The 15580-nt window shown below is 43.0% G+C and overlaps 1 protein-coding gene across 1 annotated transcript in view; it reads left to right on the top strand.

Annotated features, from left to right (window-relative positions):
* Positions 1-15580, top strand: part of KPNB1 (karyopherin subunit beta 1) — a 102803-nt gene that overhangs the window by 51184 nt on the left and 36039 nt on the right. The window contains exons 13-16 of the mRNA XM_053697667.1: positions 55-202; positions 284-355; positions 1101-1245; positions 1427-1509. Of these exons, the coding sequence (XP_053553642.1) occupies positions 55-202; positions 284-355; positions 1101-1245; positions 1427-1509 (448 nt within the window). The remainder of the gene's footprint in view (positions 1-54; positions 203-283; positions 356-1100; positions 1246-1426; positions 1510-15580) is intronic.

Below are 15580 nucleotides of genomic sequence, written 5' to 3'. Positions count from 1 at the left end.
ATTTGGTGTTGCTTTTTATGTACTTTAATAAGTATCCTGCTTTTCTCTACTCAGACCTGATGGACACCAAAATAATTTACGGAGTGCTGCATATGAAGCCTTGATGGAAATAGTTAAGAACAGCGCTAAGGATTGTTACCCGGCTGTACAGAAAACCACACTAGTTATCATGGAGCGACTGCAGCAAGTGCTTCAGATGGAGGTAGGAGTTTAAACATCTGCTGCGTGAGATGCAACTACTCTTAGCCAGGAGCACAATCTCTAATCATCCTCATCTTTACAGTCCCACATACAGAGCACATCAGACAGGATCCAGTTTAATGATCTGCAGTCTCTCCTCTGTGCTACTCTGCAGGTAATTTTCGTGTGTAAACAAATATAAGTCACTATACAAGTAAAATGTCTGCATGTAAGCAGAATATACTTTTATGGGTACCACATTTCTTCAGACAGATATTCTCTATCCCAGAAGTTTTCTTCCATGATTCAGATAAAACATACATTTTTAAACTACTTTCCAATTGACTTAATCCCTTCTATTTTCAAATGTGCTTTGTAATCTTGGTATCCCTTGTTGAAAATAAATACGCACAAATCCTACACTAGTGTGAGCTAGCTGGTGATTGGTGCCTGCACAAATTTCTCTTGTGATTGGCTAATTAGATGTGTTCAGCTAACTGCCATTAGTGCATTGCTTTTCCTTCAGCAAAGGATAACAAGAGAATGAAGCGTATTTGAAAAGTTGTTTAAAATTGTATGTTCTATCGAAATCATGAATGAAATTTTTGCTGTCCCTTTAAGCTTTGCTAGTATGGAGCTCCCAGCAACATAAATACTAGATAGTTGTCTGAGGATGACATGTTCATGCACCACGCAGAATCAGAACTGTGTTGATTATGAATCTCTGAAGACATCTCTATCCTGGTAAAGTTGCGGCTATTTATAGAACAATGTTTAGGGGTGTATTACCATGTGTTTTCCTATTAAGCTGTTAAAGTACAGCAATGGTGGTATTTTGTAGTTTGTAACCCCTATGTTGGGATTTTCATCTTCACCCCAGAATATTTTCCATGTCTGATTATGTTCTAAATTTTTCTTAGAATGTGTTGCGTAAGGTTCAGCATCAGGATGCCTTGCAGATATCTGATGTAGTGATGGCTTCACTGCTTCGCATGTTCCAGAGTACTGCGGGCTCTGGCGGTGTGCAGGAGGATGCACTAATGGCTGTCAGCACACTAGTGGAAGGTGAGATGGGTTTTCGGTGTTATAGAATTGATGTTTTGGGGCGATTAACTAGATAAAGCTGTCTGATAGATTTGTTACAAATAGAGAACCCAGCAGGATGTATGCATAAGAAATGTAACAAACCATTACACAAAGAATCATGGAAGCGAGCAATCTGTATTTTTTTTTTCCCCCTCCTTAGTCCTGGGAGCAGAATTTCTAAAGTACATGGAGGCATTTAAACCTTTCCTTGGCATTGGATTAAAGAATTATGCAGAATATCAGGTGAGCTGATTAGAACATACACAAACTATTAATTATCTCCTTAACTTGCTAATCTGAGGGAAATTTGTGTGTTCATAATTACTGCACAAAAGTCTTAGGCCACCATTAGATTTGTTTTAGCAATGACATTAATTATGTTTACTTATAGCAATGGTATGACCATATAAAATTATTTAACACATGTATTTGTCGTATTTCATGTCAAAATGACTGCTGTAAAAAGTCTATTACAACAAGTAATTACATACACATATGGTATGAGTTTGAAAGTTGGTCTTATTAGCAAGGTACCAATTTAATTAATCGCATCATTCCATTCAAAATGCCAAAGATCAGAGTTTGACAGACATAGAATCATACTTTTGCATCAGCAAGGCCACTCTCAAAGGGAAATCTGCAAACAAACTGAATACTCAAGATGTGGTATTCAAGCGGTTTTAAAGAAATTTGAAGAATCAGAGGTCAAGTCCAAAAGGATTGGAAGGCCAAGAAAACAAGTCCAGCAAGGGCCTCGGTCAGCATCTGGCAGCTTTATCGGTATGCCAAGTTTGACCCTGCGACAGTCCAAAGAAGCCTGATCTGGAATGGCCTTTATGGGAAGGGAAGCAGCAAAGAAACTACTTTCTTCTTTGACACGATGAGTCCACGGATCATCTTCATTACTTATGGGGATATTCACTTCCTGGTCAGCAGGAGAGGCAAAGAGCACCACAGCAGAGCTGCTAAATAGCTCCTCTCTTCCCTCCCACCCCAGTCATTCTCTTTGCCTACATTAGTGATAGGAGCTGGTAAAGTGAGGTGTTAGTATTCTTCAATCAAGAGTTTTTTTTATTTTATGAGTAGTGCCAGAGCGTGCTACTTTGTTCTGGGGTGTAGCCTAGTCCATATCAGTCTCTACAGTAGAGCTCTGGTGGCTTTAGAGCTATGAGAACTGGTGGGACATAATTCTCACTGCGCCTCCCATTTTCAGCTGCCCCATATCCTTCAGCCTGAGATCCATACTAACTCAGCATTGCTCATCTCTCAGGCCAATGTGAGGGAGAGGACCTCTCAAGCTTGGGGGCTGCCCTACTGCCAGGCAGTGTTTAAGGTAAGTGCTGCCTTTTTTTTCTGGAATCTAAGGAGTCTGTTGGTTTCATTAGCACTACGGTACATAAGGTGTTAATGGTAAACCTTACTTATGTGGGGACAGTTTCAGATTTTCAGAAGGGAAGTCTTACTTGTGCAGTGATTTGGTGCAGGCACTGGGGCTGGAGTTATGTTGCTAAGCTTATTTTCACTAAAATGGAGGGCTCCGGTGGTTTCACTTTTTTTTCCCTGAGGGAAGCAGAGACTTGCAGCATGCCCACAAGGGGCGGGACTTCCTGTTTTTTGGAGCCTCTGCTTGTAGCACTATTTCCAAGCAGTTGCCGGTCTTCAGATGTGCTGTACTGCGGTTTATCTGGACTAGAGCAGCGTGTAGAACACTTTTCATGCGCTTTTAGCACAGATGCGGTCCTAGTTCGTTTTTTCTGGCATGTTACAGTAACGGATCGTTTCTACAAGGGATCCGGTAGCATTGGTTAACTTAGGAGTACCTCAGCAGGTTGCTGTGGTGCAGAGGTTTAATTATTGCTTACATTTTCTAACCGTTTTGTAACTACAGCAAAATTAGCAGTTTGTCAAGAGACAGAAAAACTGTTTAAATTTAAGGAGACCGTAAAGGTTTTTGATTTATTTTATTCCCAGTATTTTTTTCTGCTCAATATTTTATGTTAAAAAATGGACCAAGATGAGGTGCAAGCTGTTACATGTGCTTTATGTCTTGATGCAAATGTGGAACCACCAATCCCTTTCTGTCCTACATGTATTGAAAGGACTGAATTTTATGGATAAAATTTTTGCTGCGCCAATCTCCTCTCAGACGGATGTTGTTGTCCAAGTCCTCTGAAGGTCCGTTTCTACAGCAACTTTCTCCCAAAGTGTCCCAAAAATTATCGCCCTCACCAGCAGTGCCCTGCACGTCTAGTGTGGTTCCTTCTGGAATTTCACTACAGGACATAGCTTCTCTTATGTCTACTACTATCTCTGATGCTCTGTCTGCCTTTCCAATGTTGCAGGGCCATCGCAAGAGTCAATTTCTGCAGTTAGCGAGGTTTCTGATGCTGTGGTAGCTATCTCAGAAGTTTCTTCTCACAGATCTTAGGAAGAGTTTCCTGCTCTGGCATCTGAAGGAGAAATCTCCGATTCGGAGGAGTTGTTACCTTTGACTGACTCGGAAGTGGTATCTGTCATGTTTAAACTGGAACATCTTAGTCTTACTTACAGAGGTTTTAATTACCCTAGATGATAGTGACTCCACAGTGGTGGTTGTACCCCCAAAGTCTAGCAAATTAGACAGATATTTTGAGGTACCTTCCTTTACAGATGTTTTTCCTGTTCCTAAGAAGGCCTCTGAAATTAATAGAGAATGGGAGAGACCTGGTATTCCTTTCTCTCATTCTCCTATTTTCAAGATGTTTCCTATAGCTGACTCAGTTAAAGAGGTTTGGCAAACTGTTCCTAAGGTAGGAGCTGTTTCAACCTTGGTTAAGAGAACTATCCCTATAGAGGATAGCTGTGCTTTTAAAGATCAGACGGACAAAAAATTAGAGGGTCTACTCAAGAAAATTTATTTTCACCAAGGTATGCAGTGGCAACAGACGGTCTGTATAACCACAGTCACGAGTGCGGTAGCCTACTGGTTTGATGCTCTGGCTGATGCCCTCAGGCGAGAAACTCCCTTGGACGAGATCCAGGACATAAAGGCTCTTAAGGTTGCTAATGCCTTTATCTCGGATGCCACCCTTCAAGTTAAGTTGGGGGCCAAAATTTAAAGCTTCTCTATCTTGGCTTGCAGGGCCTTATGGCTGAAACCTTGGTCTGTGGACGTTTCATCTATGTCAAAGCTGTCCCTTAGAAGGGGAAGACCCTGTTTGGTTCTGAGCTGAAAGAGATTATTTCTGACATTACGGGAGGTAAGGATCACCTTCTGCCTCAGGACAAAAAGATTAGGCAAAAAGGAAGACAAAGTAATTTTCGTTCCTTTCGCAACTTCAAGGGATTCTCTTCCTCTTCTCCCTCAACTAAGCAGGAACAAGCTAAATCTAATTGGAGGCCCGCCCAATCTTGGAATAAGGGTAAGCAATCCAAGAAGGCGTCCAATGACTCCAAGAAAGCATGAAGGTTTTGCCCCCAATCCGGGACAAATGGATCTGGTAGGGGGCAGACTTTTTTTTCGCTCAAGTCTGGGTTTGGGATGTTCAGGATCCCTGGGCTATAGAAATAGTGTCTCAGGGATACCAGCTGGAGTTCAAAATTTGTCCTCCATGGGGCAGGTTTCTAATTTCAAGGTTATCTGCAGACCAGTCAGAGGCGTTCTTACATTGTGTAGAAGACCTCTTAGCTCTGGGAGTGATCGTTCCCGTTCCACCTCAATATCAAGGTATGGGATTCTATTCCAATCTGTTTGTGGCCCTAAGAAAGAAGGAACCTTCAGACCAATTCTAGACCTCAAGAGTCTAAAGTTTCTTAGAGTACCGTCCTTCAAGATGGAAACTATTTGTTCCATCCTTCCCTTGATCCAGGAGGGTCAGTTTATGAAAACAGTAGATTTAAAGGACGCGTACCTGCATGTTCCCATTCACAGGGATCATCACAGGTTCTTAAGGTTTGCCTTTCTAGACCAGCATTTCCAGTTTGTGGCTCTTCCTTTTGGTCTTGCCACGACTCCCAGAATCTTCACAAATGTTCTGGGGTCTCTTCTTGCGGTGCTTCGTTCAAGAGGCATTGCGGTGGTGCCGTATCTGGATGATATCCTAGTTCAGGGGCCATCCTTTCACCTAGCAAAATCTTACAGACTTGGTAGTGGCTTTCCTAAGATCACACGGGTGGAAGGTGAATCTAGAAAAGAGCTCTTTAGTTCATCATACATGAGTGACCTTTCTAGGGACCATCAGACTGTCTATAAAGATTTTTCTGATAGAAGTCAGGAAATTAAAGATCATCGATACTTGTCGAGCTCTGCAATCTTCTTGTCCTTCTGTTGCCCAGTGCATGGAGTTAATAGGCCTGATGGTAGTGGCAATGGACATCGTCCAACTGCAGAGCTCTGAGATGAAAGCGAGCAAACAGGGCATGCTCAAACAATGGAATGGAGATTATTTGGACTTGTCCCCTTGACGTCTATTGGCACAGGAGACAAGGGAGTCTCTCCTTTGGTGGTTGTCTCCAGATCATCTCTCCCAGGGAATATGTTTTCGCAGACTATCCTTGTGACAACAGATGCCAGCCTTCAGGGGTGGGTAGCAGTTTGGGGCTCCCTAAGGGCTCAGGGGATATGGTCTGTCTCTTTTGCCCATAAACATTCTGGAACTGAGCGATCTAAAATGCTCTCCTGACCTGGCCTCAACTAGCTTTGGTTCAGTTTATCAGGTTCTAGATGGACAACATAACGTCAGTGGCCTACATCAATCGGGGAGGAACAAGGAATTCCTTGGCGTTGACAGGTTTCCAAAGTAATTCAGTGGGCGGAGGCCCATTCTTTTCTGTCGGCAATCCACATCCCGGGGGGGGGGGGGGCAACTGGGAGGCGGATTTTTTGAGCAGACAGACCTTTCATCCGGGGGAGTGGGAACTTCATCCGGACGTGTTTTCCAGTCTGATCCTCAAATTGGGTCAGCCGGAGTTGGATCTCATGGCATCCAGCAGAATGCCAAACTTCCCAGGTACAGGTCGAGATCCAGAGATCCTCAGGCGGAGCTGATAGATGCTCTGGCGGCCCCTTGGTCCTTCAATCTAGCATATCTGTTTACTCAATTTGCTCTCCTTCCGCAAGTGATTGCCCGGATCAAACGGGAAAGGGCTTCAGTGATTCTCATAGCACCGGCCTGACCTCGCAGGATCTGGTATGCAGATCTGGTGGAGATGTCGTCTCTACCTCCCTTAAAGCCTTCCGCTTCAAAAGGACCTTCTGATTCAGGGACTCTTCCATCTAAATCTAGAGTCTCTGAAGCTGACTGCTTGGAGATTGAACAGTTGATTCTAGCCAAGCGAGGTTTTTCTGACTCGGTCATAGACACTTTGATTCAGGCTCATAAGCCTGTCACTAGAAAAATTTATCACAAGATTTGGCATAAATTCCTTTTATTGGTGTGAATCAAAGGGCGGCTACTGGAGTAGTTGGGATTCCTAGGATTTTATCTCTTCTCCAGGAAGGATTGGAGAGTGGATTATCTACAAGTTCTTTAAAGGGTCAAATTTCAGCATTATCTATCCTGTTACACAAGCGTCTAGCTGATGTCCCTGGTGTTCAGTCTTTTTGTCAGGCCTTAACCAGAATTAGGTCTGTGTTTAGACAAGTTACTCCTCCATGGAGTCTTAATTTAGTTCTCAAGGTTCTTCAAGGGGTACCGTTTGAACCTATGCATTCCTTAGATATCAAGTTGTTAACTTGGAAGGTTTTATTTTTGGTAGCAATTTTTCTTCTGCTCGTAGTGTCTGAGCTTTCAGCATTACAATGTGAGCCCCCTTACCTTATTTTTCATGCGGATAAGGTCCCAAGGTTGTTTCTGATCGAAACAATCAGGAAATTGTTGTACCTTGTGTCCTAATCCTTCTATGAAGGAGAGGCTCTTACACAATTTGTATGTAGTTTGTGCTTTAAAGTTTTATTTACAGGCGACTAAAGACTTTTGCCATTCTTTAGCTTTGTGGTATTTTCAGGCAAACATAGGGAACAAACTACTACAGCGGTTTTTCTTTTTGGCAGAAGAGTATTATACGTTTGGCTTACGAAACGGCTGGATAGCAGCCTCCTGAGGGGATTACGGCTCATTCCACTAGGGCTGTTGCTTCCTCATGGGCATTCAAAAATGAAGCTTCTGTGGAAGATTTGCAAGGCTGCAACTTGGTCTTCTCTTCACACTTTTACAAAATTTTACGAATTTGATACTTTTGCCTTGGCTGAGGGCGGCTTTTGGGAGAGATTCTTCATGCAGTGGTGCCTTCCATTTAGGTATCCTGTCTTGTCCCTCCCGAATCATCCGTGTACTCTAGCTTGGGTATTGGATCCCATAAGTAATGAAGATGATCCGTGGACTCGTGTCTTTAAGAAGAAAATAATTTGATTACCTGATAAATTTGTTAAACAAGATGAGTCCACGGCCTGCCCTGTCATTTTTAGACAGGATGTTTTTTATTGTAAAATTCTGTCACCTCTGCACCTTGTCTTTGCCTTTCTCTTTCTAACCTTCGGTCGAATGACTGGAGAGGGAGGAGCTATTTAGCTGCTCTGCTGTGGTGCTCTTTGCCTCTCCTGCTGACCAGGAAGTGAATATCCCATAAGTAATGAAAATGATCCGTGGACTCATCGTGTAAGAAGAAACAAATTTATCTTTTTTTAGAAAGGAGAGCAGGGTGTAAATGGTAAGATATGCTAAAGCTCACAAAGATTGGAATGAAGATCAGTGGAAAAGAGAATTATGGAGTGACAAATCAAAGTTTGAAATTGTTGGGTACAATCGTGGACAATGTGAGAAGAAGAGTTGTAGAGAGAAGGAAAAATTAGTTCTTGCTGCCTTTAAAACATGGATGGTCTAATGGTTTGGGGCTTTATTTCAGTCAGTGGTGACGATTGTCAGAATTGATGTGATCATAAATGCTGAAAAGTACACATTTTAATTCATGCCATTCCTTCTGAAAAGCACCTGATTGGGAATGGTGTTTTTCAGCATAATATTCCCAAGCACAAATACTAATGCAGTGAAATTGTATTTGGAGAGAAAAACAGTCAACCTTCATGGACTGGCCCCCAGAGTCCAGACCTGAATATTGAGGCATTATTGGCTCACCTGGACAGAGAAAGAAATAAGAACTTAATCTTATCTCTGGGAAGTACTGAAAGAAGCTTGTTTTAATATACCAGAAGATTACTTCAGGGCAGACTCCCAAAAAGAGTTCAAGATGTGCTTAGTGCCAAGGGAGGTCCCACTAAAATACTTGCCTGAATAAGCCATTTTGTTATGAATTTTTTTTTTTTTTTTTTTTTTGTGTGTACAGATTTCCTGTATTTTCTGTTTGTATCTTAATAAAGTGACGGAAAAAGAAATAAGGATGGTCATTAAAACTTTGGCCATTAGATTTGTTTTAGCTAAGACTTGCACATGTTGGGACGGTAAACACAGTATTACAAAACTACTGTTCATTTAGAATAACATTGGCCAAGTCTTAATGTCTCTAAAACGAATCTTCTTTTTACTGCAATTTTTTTAATAGCCAGACTCCACCCAGCATTTGCATTATATGGAGGACGCTATCTGGTCTTTAGTCTACAGACAACAAGGGTAGCCATGGTCATAAAGTACTGTTTCTAAGGTAGGGAGTCCACAAAACCCATTCTTGCATATGGGAATACATCACTTGGACACAAGGAGGTGGCAGACACCTCCAACCAGAGCTCTAACTATTCCTACTTCCCCTTCCCTCCTAGTAGTTCTTTCTTGTCTAGGAGGTAGACAGAGATAGGATAAATTTATGCATAGCACCTCTAACAACCCCCAATGTATAGTCCCTAAAAGAGGGCAGGGGAGGTAGTGCTGTCCTTGTTGATCTCATACTTTGGTTATAGGACTAAACAGACATGAGGTATGAGGGAAGTTCCTTAGCCTCAATGTTTTTTTTTTTTTTTTTAAAATCCTTTTATTATTTCTCTCCCCCCTGTCATGGTGGGAGTAGTTTCCTGACGGTGTGTGTTGTACACTTTATGGGTATACAGTTTATATTTCTCCAACATTGGTGTGTCCGGTCCACGGCGTCATCCTTACTTGTGGGAATATCTCTTCCCCAACAGGAAATGGCAAAGAGTCCCAGCAAAGCTGGCCATATAGTCCCTCCTAGGCTCCGCCCACCCCCAGTCATTATCTTTGCCGTTGCACAGGCAACATCTCCACGGAGATGGTTAAGAGTTTTTTGGTGTTTAAATGTAGTTTGTATTCTTCTATCAAGTGTTTGTTATTTTAAAATAGTGCTGGTATGTACTATTTACTCTGAAACAGAAAAGGATGAAGATTTCTGTTTGTGAGAGGAAGATGATTTTAGCAGACAGTAACTAAAATCGATTGCTGTTTCCACATAGGACTGTTGAGATGAAGTAACTTCAGTTGGGGGAAACAGTTAGCAGACTTTTCTGCTTAAGGTATGACTAGCCATATTTCTAACAAGACCATGTAATGCTGGAAGGCTGTCATTTCCCCTCATGGGGACCGGTAAGCCATTTTCTTAGTCAAACAGAATAAAGGGCTTAATATGGGCTAAAAAACTGGTAGACATTTTTATGGGCTAAATCGATTGCTTTATTTGGGCATTTTATTCATTTATGCTGACAATTCGCATTTATAAACTTGGGGAACGTTTATTAAACGGCAGGCACTGTTAGACACCTTTTCCAGTCAGGGGGCCTTCCTAGTTGTAGACTGAGCCTCATTTTCGCGCCATTACTGTGCAGTTGTTTTTTGAGAGCAGGGCATGCAGATACATGTGTGAGGATCTGAAATTTTCTGGAAAAGCTTCTAGAAGGCGTCAATTGGTATCGTATTCCCCTCTGAGCTTGGTTGGGTCTCGGCAAAGGCTATAGCTGGGACTGTATAGGGGTTATATTTGTAAACGGCTCCGGTTCCGTTATTTTAAGGGTTAAAGCTCTGAAATTTGGTGTGCAATACTCTTAATGCTTTAAGACACTGTGGTGAAATTTTGGTAATTTTTGAACAATTCCTTCATACTTTTTCACATATTCAGTAATAAAGTGTTTTCTGTTTAAAATTTAAAGAGACAGTAACTGTTTTGTTTTAAAACGGTTTTTGTGCTTTATTGACAAGTTTAAGCCTGTTTAACATGTCTGTGCCTTCGGATAAGCTATGTTCTATATGTATGAAAGCCAATGTGTCTCCCCATTTAAATTTATGTGATAATTGTGCCATAGCGTCCAAACAAAGTAAGGACAGTACTGCCACAGATAATGAAATTGCCCAAGATGATTCCTCAGATGAGGGGAGTAAACATGATACTACATAATCTCCTACTGTGTCTACACCAGTTTTGCCCACACAGGAGGCCCCTAGTACATCTAGTGCGCCAATGCTTATTACCATGCAACAATTAACGGCTGTAATGGATAACTCCATAGCAAATTTTTTATCCAAAATGCCTACTTGTCAGAGAAAGCGCAATTGCTCTGTTTTAAACACTGAAGAGCAGGAGGGCGCTGATGATAATTGTTCTGTCATACCCTCACACCAATCTGAAGGGGCCATGAGGGAGGTTTTGTCAGATGGGGAAATTTCAGATTCAGGAAAAATTTCTCAACAAGCTGAACCTGATGTTGTGACATTTAAATTTAAATTAGAACATCTCCGCGCACTGCTTAAGGAGGTGTTATCTACTCTGGATGATTGTGACAACTTGGTCATTCCAGAGAAATTATGCAAGATGGACAAGTTCCTAGAGGTTCCGGTGCACCCCGACGTTTTTCCTATACCCAAGCGGGTGGCGGACATAGTAAATAAGGAGTGGGAAAAGCCCGGCATACCTTTTGGTCGTCCCCCCCCCCCCCTATATTTAAGAAATTATTTCCTATGGTCGACCACAGAAAGGACTTATGGCAGACAGTCCCTAAGGTCGAGGGGGCAGTTTCTACTCTAAACAAACGCACTACTATTACTATCGAAGATAGTTGTGCTTTCAAAGATCCTATGGATAAAAAATTGGATGGTTTGCTTAAAAAGATTTTTGTACAGCAAGGTTACCTTCTTCAACCCATTTCGTGCATCGTTCCTGTCACTACAGCAGCGTGGTTCTGGTTCGAGGAACTAGAAAACTCGCTTAGTAGAGAGACTCCATATGAGGAGGTTATGGACAGAGTTCACGCACTTAAGTTGGCTAACTCTTTTATTTTAGATGCCGCTTTGCAATTAGCTAGATTAGCGGCGAAAAATTCAGGGTTTGCTATTGTGGCGCGCAGAGCACTTTGGCTAAAGTCTTGGTCAGCGGATGTGTCTTCCAAGACAAAATTGCTTATCATCCCTTTCAAAGGTAAAACTCTATTTGGACCAGAATTGAAAGAGATTATTTCAGACATCACTGGGGGAAAGGGCCACGCCCTTCCTCAAGATAGGCCTTTCAAGGCCAAAAATAAGTCTTATTTTCGTTCCTTTCGCAATTTCAGGAACGGACCGGCCTCTAACTCTGCATCCTCTAAGCAAGAGGGTAATGCCTCACAACCCAAACCAGCCTGGAAACCGATGCAAGGCTGGAACAAGGGTAAGCAGGCCAAGAAGCCTGCCGCTGCTAACAAAACAGCATGAAGGACTAGCCCCTGATCCGGGACCGGATCTAGTGGGGGGCAGACTCTCTCTTTGCTCAGGCTTGGGCAAGAGATGTTCAGGATCCCTGGGCGCTAGAAATAGTTTCTCAGGGTTATCTCCTGGAATTCAGGGAACTACCCCCAAGGGGAAGGTTCCACATGTCTCACTTATCCTCAAACCAAATAAAGAGACAGGCGTTCTTACATTGTGTAGAAGACCTGTTAAAGATGGGAGTGATACACCCAGTTCCAATAAAGGAACAAGGAATGGGATTTTATTCCAATCTGTTCGTAGTTCCCAAAAAAGAGGGAACTTTCAGACCAATTTTGGATTTGAAGATCCTAAACAAATTTCTCAGGGTACCATCGTTCAAGATGGAAACCATTCGAACGATTCTACCCACTATCCAGGAAGGTCAATTTATGACTACCGTGGATCTAAAGGATGCGTACCTACATATTCCTATCCACAAAGATCATCAGTTCCTAAGGTTCGCCTTTCTGGACAAACATTACCAGTTTGTGGCCCTTCCATTCGGGTTAGCCACTGCTCCAAGGATTTTCACAAAAGATACTAGGGTCCTTTCTAGCGGTTCTAAGACCGAGGGGCATTGCAGTAGTACCTTACTTGGACGACATTCTAATACAAGCGTCGTCCCTGTCAAAAGCAAAGGCTCATACAGACATCGTTCTGGCCTTTCTCAGATCACACGGATGGAAGGTGAACATAGAAAAAAGTTCTCTGTCTCCGTCAACAAGAGTTCCCTTCTTGGGAACAATAATAGATTCCTTAGAAATGAGGATTTTTCTGACAGAGGTCAGAAAGTCAAAACTTCTAAGCTCTTGTCAAGCTCTTCATTCTGTTCCTCGTCCTTCCATAGCGCAGTGCATGGAAGTAGTAGGGTTGATGGTTGCAGCAATGGACATAGTTCCTTTTGCACAAATTCATCTAAGACCATTACAACTGTGCATGCTCAAACAGTGGAATGGGGACTATACAGACTTGTCTCCAATGATTCAAGTAGATCAGAAGACCAGAGATTCACTCTGTTGGTGGCTGACCCTGGACAATCTGTCACAGGGAATGAGCTTCCGCAGACCAGAGTGGGTCATTGTCACGACCGACGCCAGTCTAGTGGGCTGGGGCGCAGTCTGGGAATCCCTGAAAGCTCAGGGTCTATGGTCTCAGGAAGAGTCTCTTCTCCCGATAAACATTCTGGAACTGAGAGCGATATTCAATGCTCTCAGGGCTTGGCCTCAACTAGCAAAGGCCAGATTCATAAGGTTCCAATCAGACAACATGACGACCGTTGCGTATATCAATCAGGGGGGAACAAGGAGTTCCCTGGCGATGAAAGAAGTGACCAAAATAATTCAATGGGCGGAGGATCACTCCTGCCACCTGTCTGCGATCCACATCCCAGGTGTGGCAAACTGGGAGGCGGATTTTCTGAGTCTTCAGACATTCCATCCGGGGGAGTGGGAACTCCATCCGGAGATCTTTGCCCAAATAACTCAATTATGGGGCATTCCAGACATGGATCTGATGGCATCTCGTCAGAACTTCAAGGTTCCTTGCTACGGGTCCAGATCCAGGGATCCCAAGGCGACTCTAGTAGATGCACTAGTAGCACCTTGGACCTTCAACCTAGCTTATGTATTTCCACCGTTTCCTCTCATTCCCAGGCTGGTAGCCAGGATCAATCAGGAGAGGTCCTCGGTGATCTTGATAGCTCCTGCGTGGCCACGCAGGACTTGGTATCCAGACCTGGTGAATGTCATCTGTTCCACCATGGAAGCTACCTTTTAGACAGGACCTTCTTGTTCAGGGTCCATTCGAACATCCAAATCTGGTTTCCCTCCAGCTAACGGCTTGGAGATTGAACGCTTGATTCTATCGAAGCGTGGGTTTTCAGATTCTGTGATAGATACTCTGGTTCAGGCCAGAAAACCGGTAACTAGAAAGATTTACCATAAAATATGGAAAAGATATATCTGTTGGTGTGAATCCAAAGGATTCCCATGGAATAAGATAAAAATTCCAAAGATTCTCTCCTTTCTACAAGAAGGTTTGGAGAAAAGATTATCTGCAAGTTCTCTAAAGGGACAGATCTCTGCTTTATCTGTCTTACTACACAAAAGACTGGCAGCTGTGCCAGATGTTCAAGCATTTGTTCAGGCTCTGGTTAGGATCAAGCCTGTTTACAGACCTTTGACTCCTCCCTGGAGTCTAAATCTAGTTCTTTCAGTTCTTCAAGGGGTTCCGTTTGAACCTTTACATTCCATAGATATTAAGTTACTATCTTGGAAAGTTTTGTTTTTGGTTGCAATTTCTTCTGCTAGAAGAGTTTCAGAGTTATCTGCTCTGCAGTGTTCTCCGCCCTATCTGGTGTTCCATGCAGATAAGGTGGTTTTGCGTACTAAGCCTGGTTTTCTTCCTAAGGTTGTTTCTAACAAAAATATTAACCAGGAGATAGTTGTACCTTTATGTCCGAATCCAGTTTCAAAGAAGGAACGTTTGTTACACAATTTGGACGTGGTTCGTGCTCTAAAATTCTATTTAGAGGCTACAAAAGATTTCAGACAAACCTCTTCCTTGTTTGTTGTTTGTTCTGGTAAAAGGAGAGGTCAAAAAGCGACTTCTACCTCTTTCCTTTTGGCTTAAAAGCATCATCCGATTGGCTTATGAGACTGCCGGACGGCAGCCTCCTGAAAGAATCACAGCTCACTCCACTAGGGCTGTGGCTTCCACATGGGCCTTCAAGAACGAGTCTTCTGTTGACCAGATATGTAAGGCAGCGACTTGGTCTTCACTGCACACTTTTGCCAAATTTTACAAATTTGATACTTTTGCTTCTTCGGAGGCTATTTTTGGGAGAAAGGGTTTTGCAAGCTGTGGTGCCTTCCGTTTAGGTAACCTGATTTGCTCCCTCCCTTCATCCGTGTCCTAAAGCTTTGGTATTGGTTCCCACAAGTAAGGATGACGCCGTGGACCGGACACACCAATGTTGGAGAAAACAGAATTTATGCTTACCTGATAAATTACTTTCTCCAACGGTGTGTCCGGTCCACGGCCCGCCCTGTTTTTTTTTTTAATCAGGTCTGATGAATTATTTTCTCTAACTACAGTCACCACGGTACCATATGGTTTCTCCTATATATATTTCCTCCTGTCCGTCGGTCGAATGACTGGGGTGGGCGGAGCCTAGGAGGGACTATATGGCCAGCTTTGCTGGGACACTTTGCCATTTCCTGTTGGGGAAGAGATATTCCCACAAGTAAGGATGACGCCGTGGACCGGACACACCGTTGGAGAAAGTAATTTATCAGGCAAGCATAAATTCTGTTTTCTTGCTTTCCCTGTCATGGGGACTATCTAGTATGCGAAATGCAGGTATGACTCGTGATAAAGCATGAGGTACAGATCCGGGTCAAGAAGATCCTCATGCGGAGATTGTGGATGCCCTAGCGCGTCTAGTTTCCCCTGATAGTGCTCCTTGTTGCACCGATAAAATGACTGTCCGTGATGCTGATAGCTCTGTGTCCCTGCAGGTCTTGGTACTCAGAGCTCACAAGGATGTCTGCTCCTCCGTCCTGTTTTCCTCAGTGGACTTTCTAGCTCGGCGTTCATTCTTTTACCAAAATCTAGATTCAGAGGCTGAATGTATGGTGATAGAAAAAAACTCTGAGCTAAAA

Source organism: Bombina bombina, chromosome 1 (genome assembly GCF_027579735.1).
Source record: "Bombina bombina isolate aBomBom1 chromosome 1, aBomBom1.pri, whole genome shotgun sequence".
NCBI classification, from domain to species: Eukaryota; Metazoa; Chordata; class Amphibia; order Anura; family Bombinatoridae; genus Bombina; species Bombina bombina.
The sequence above is the reverse complement of the archived record's forward strand: the minus strand, read 5'-3'. Positions and strand labels throughout refer to the sequence as shown.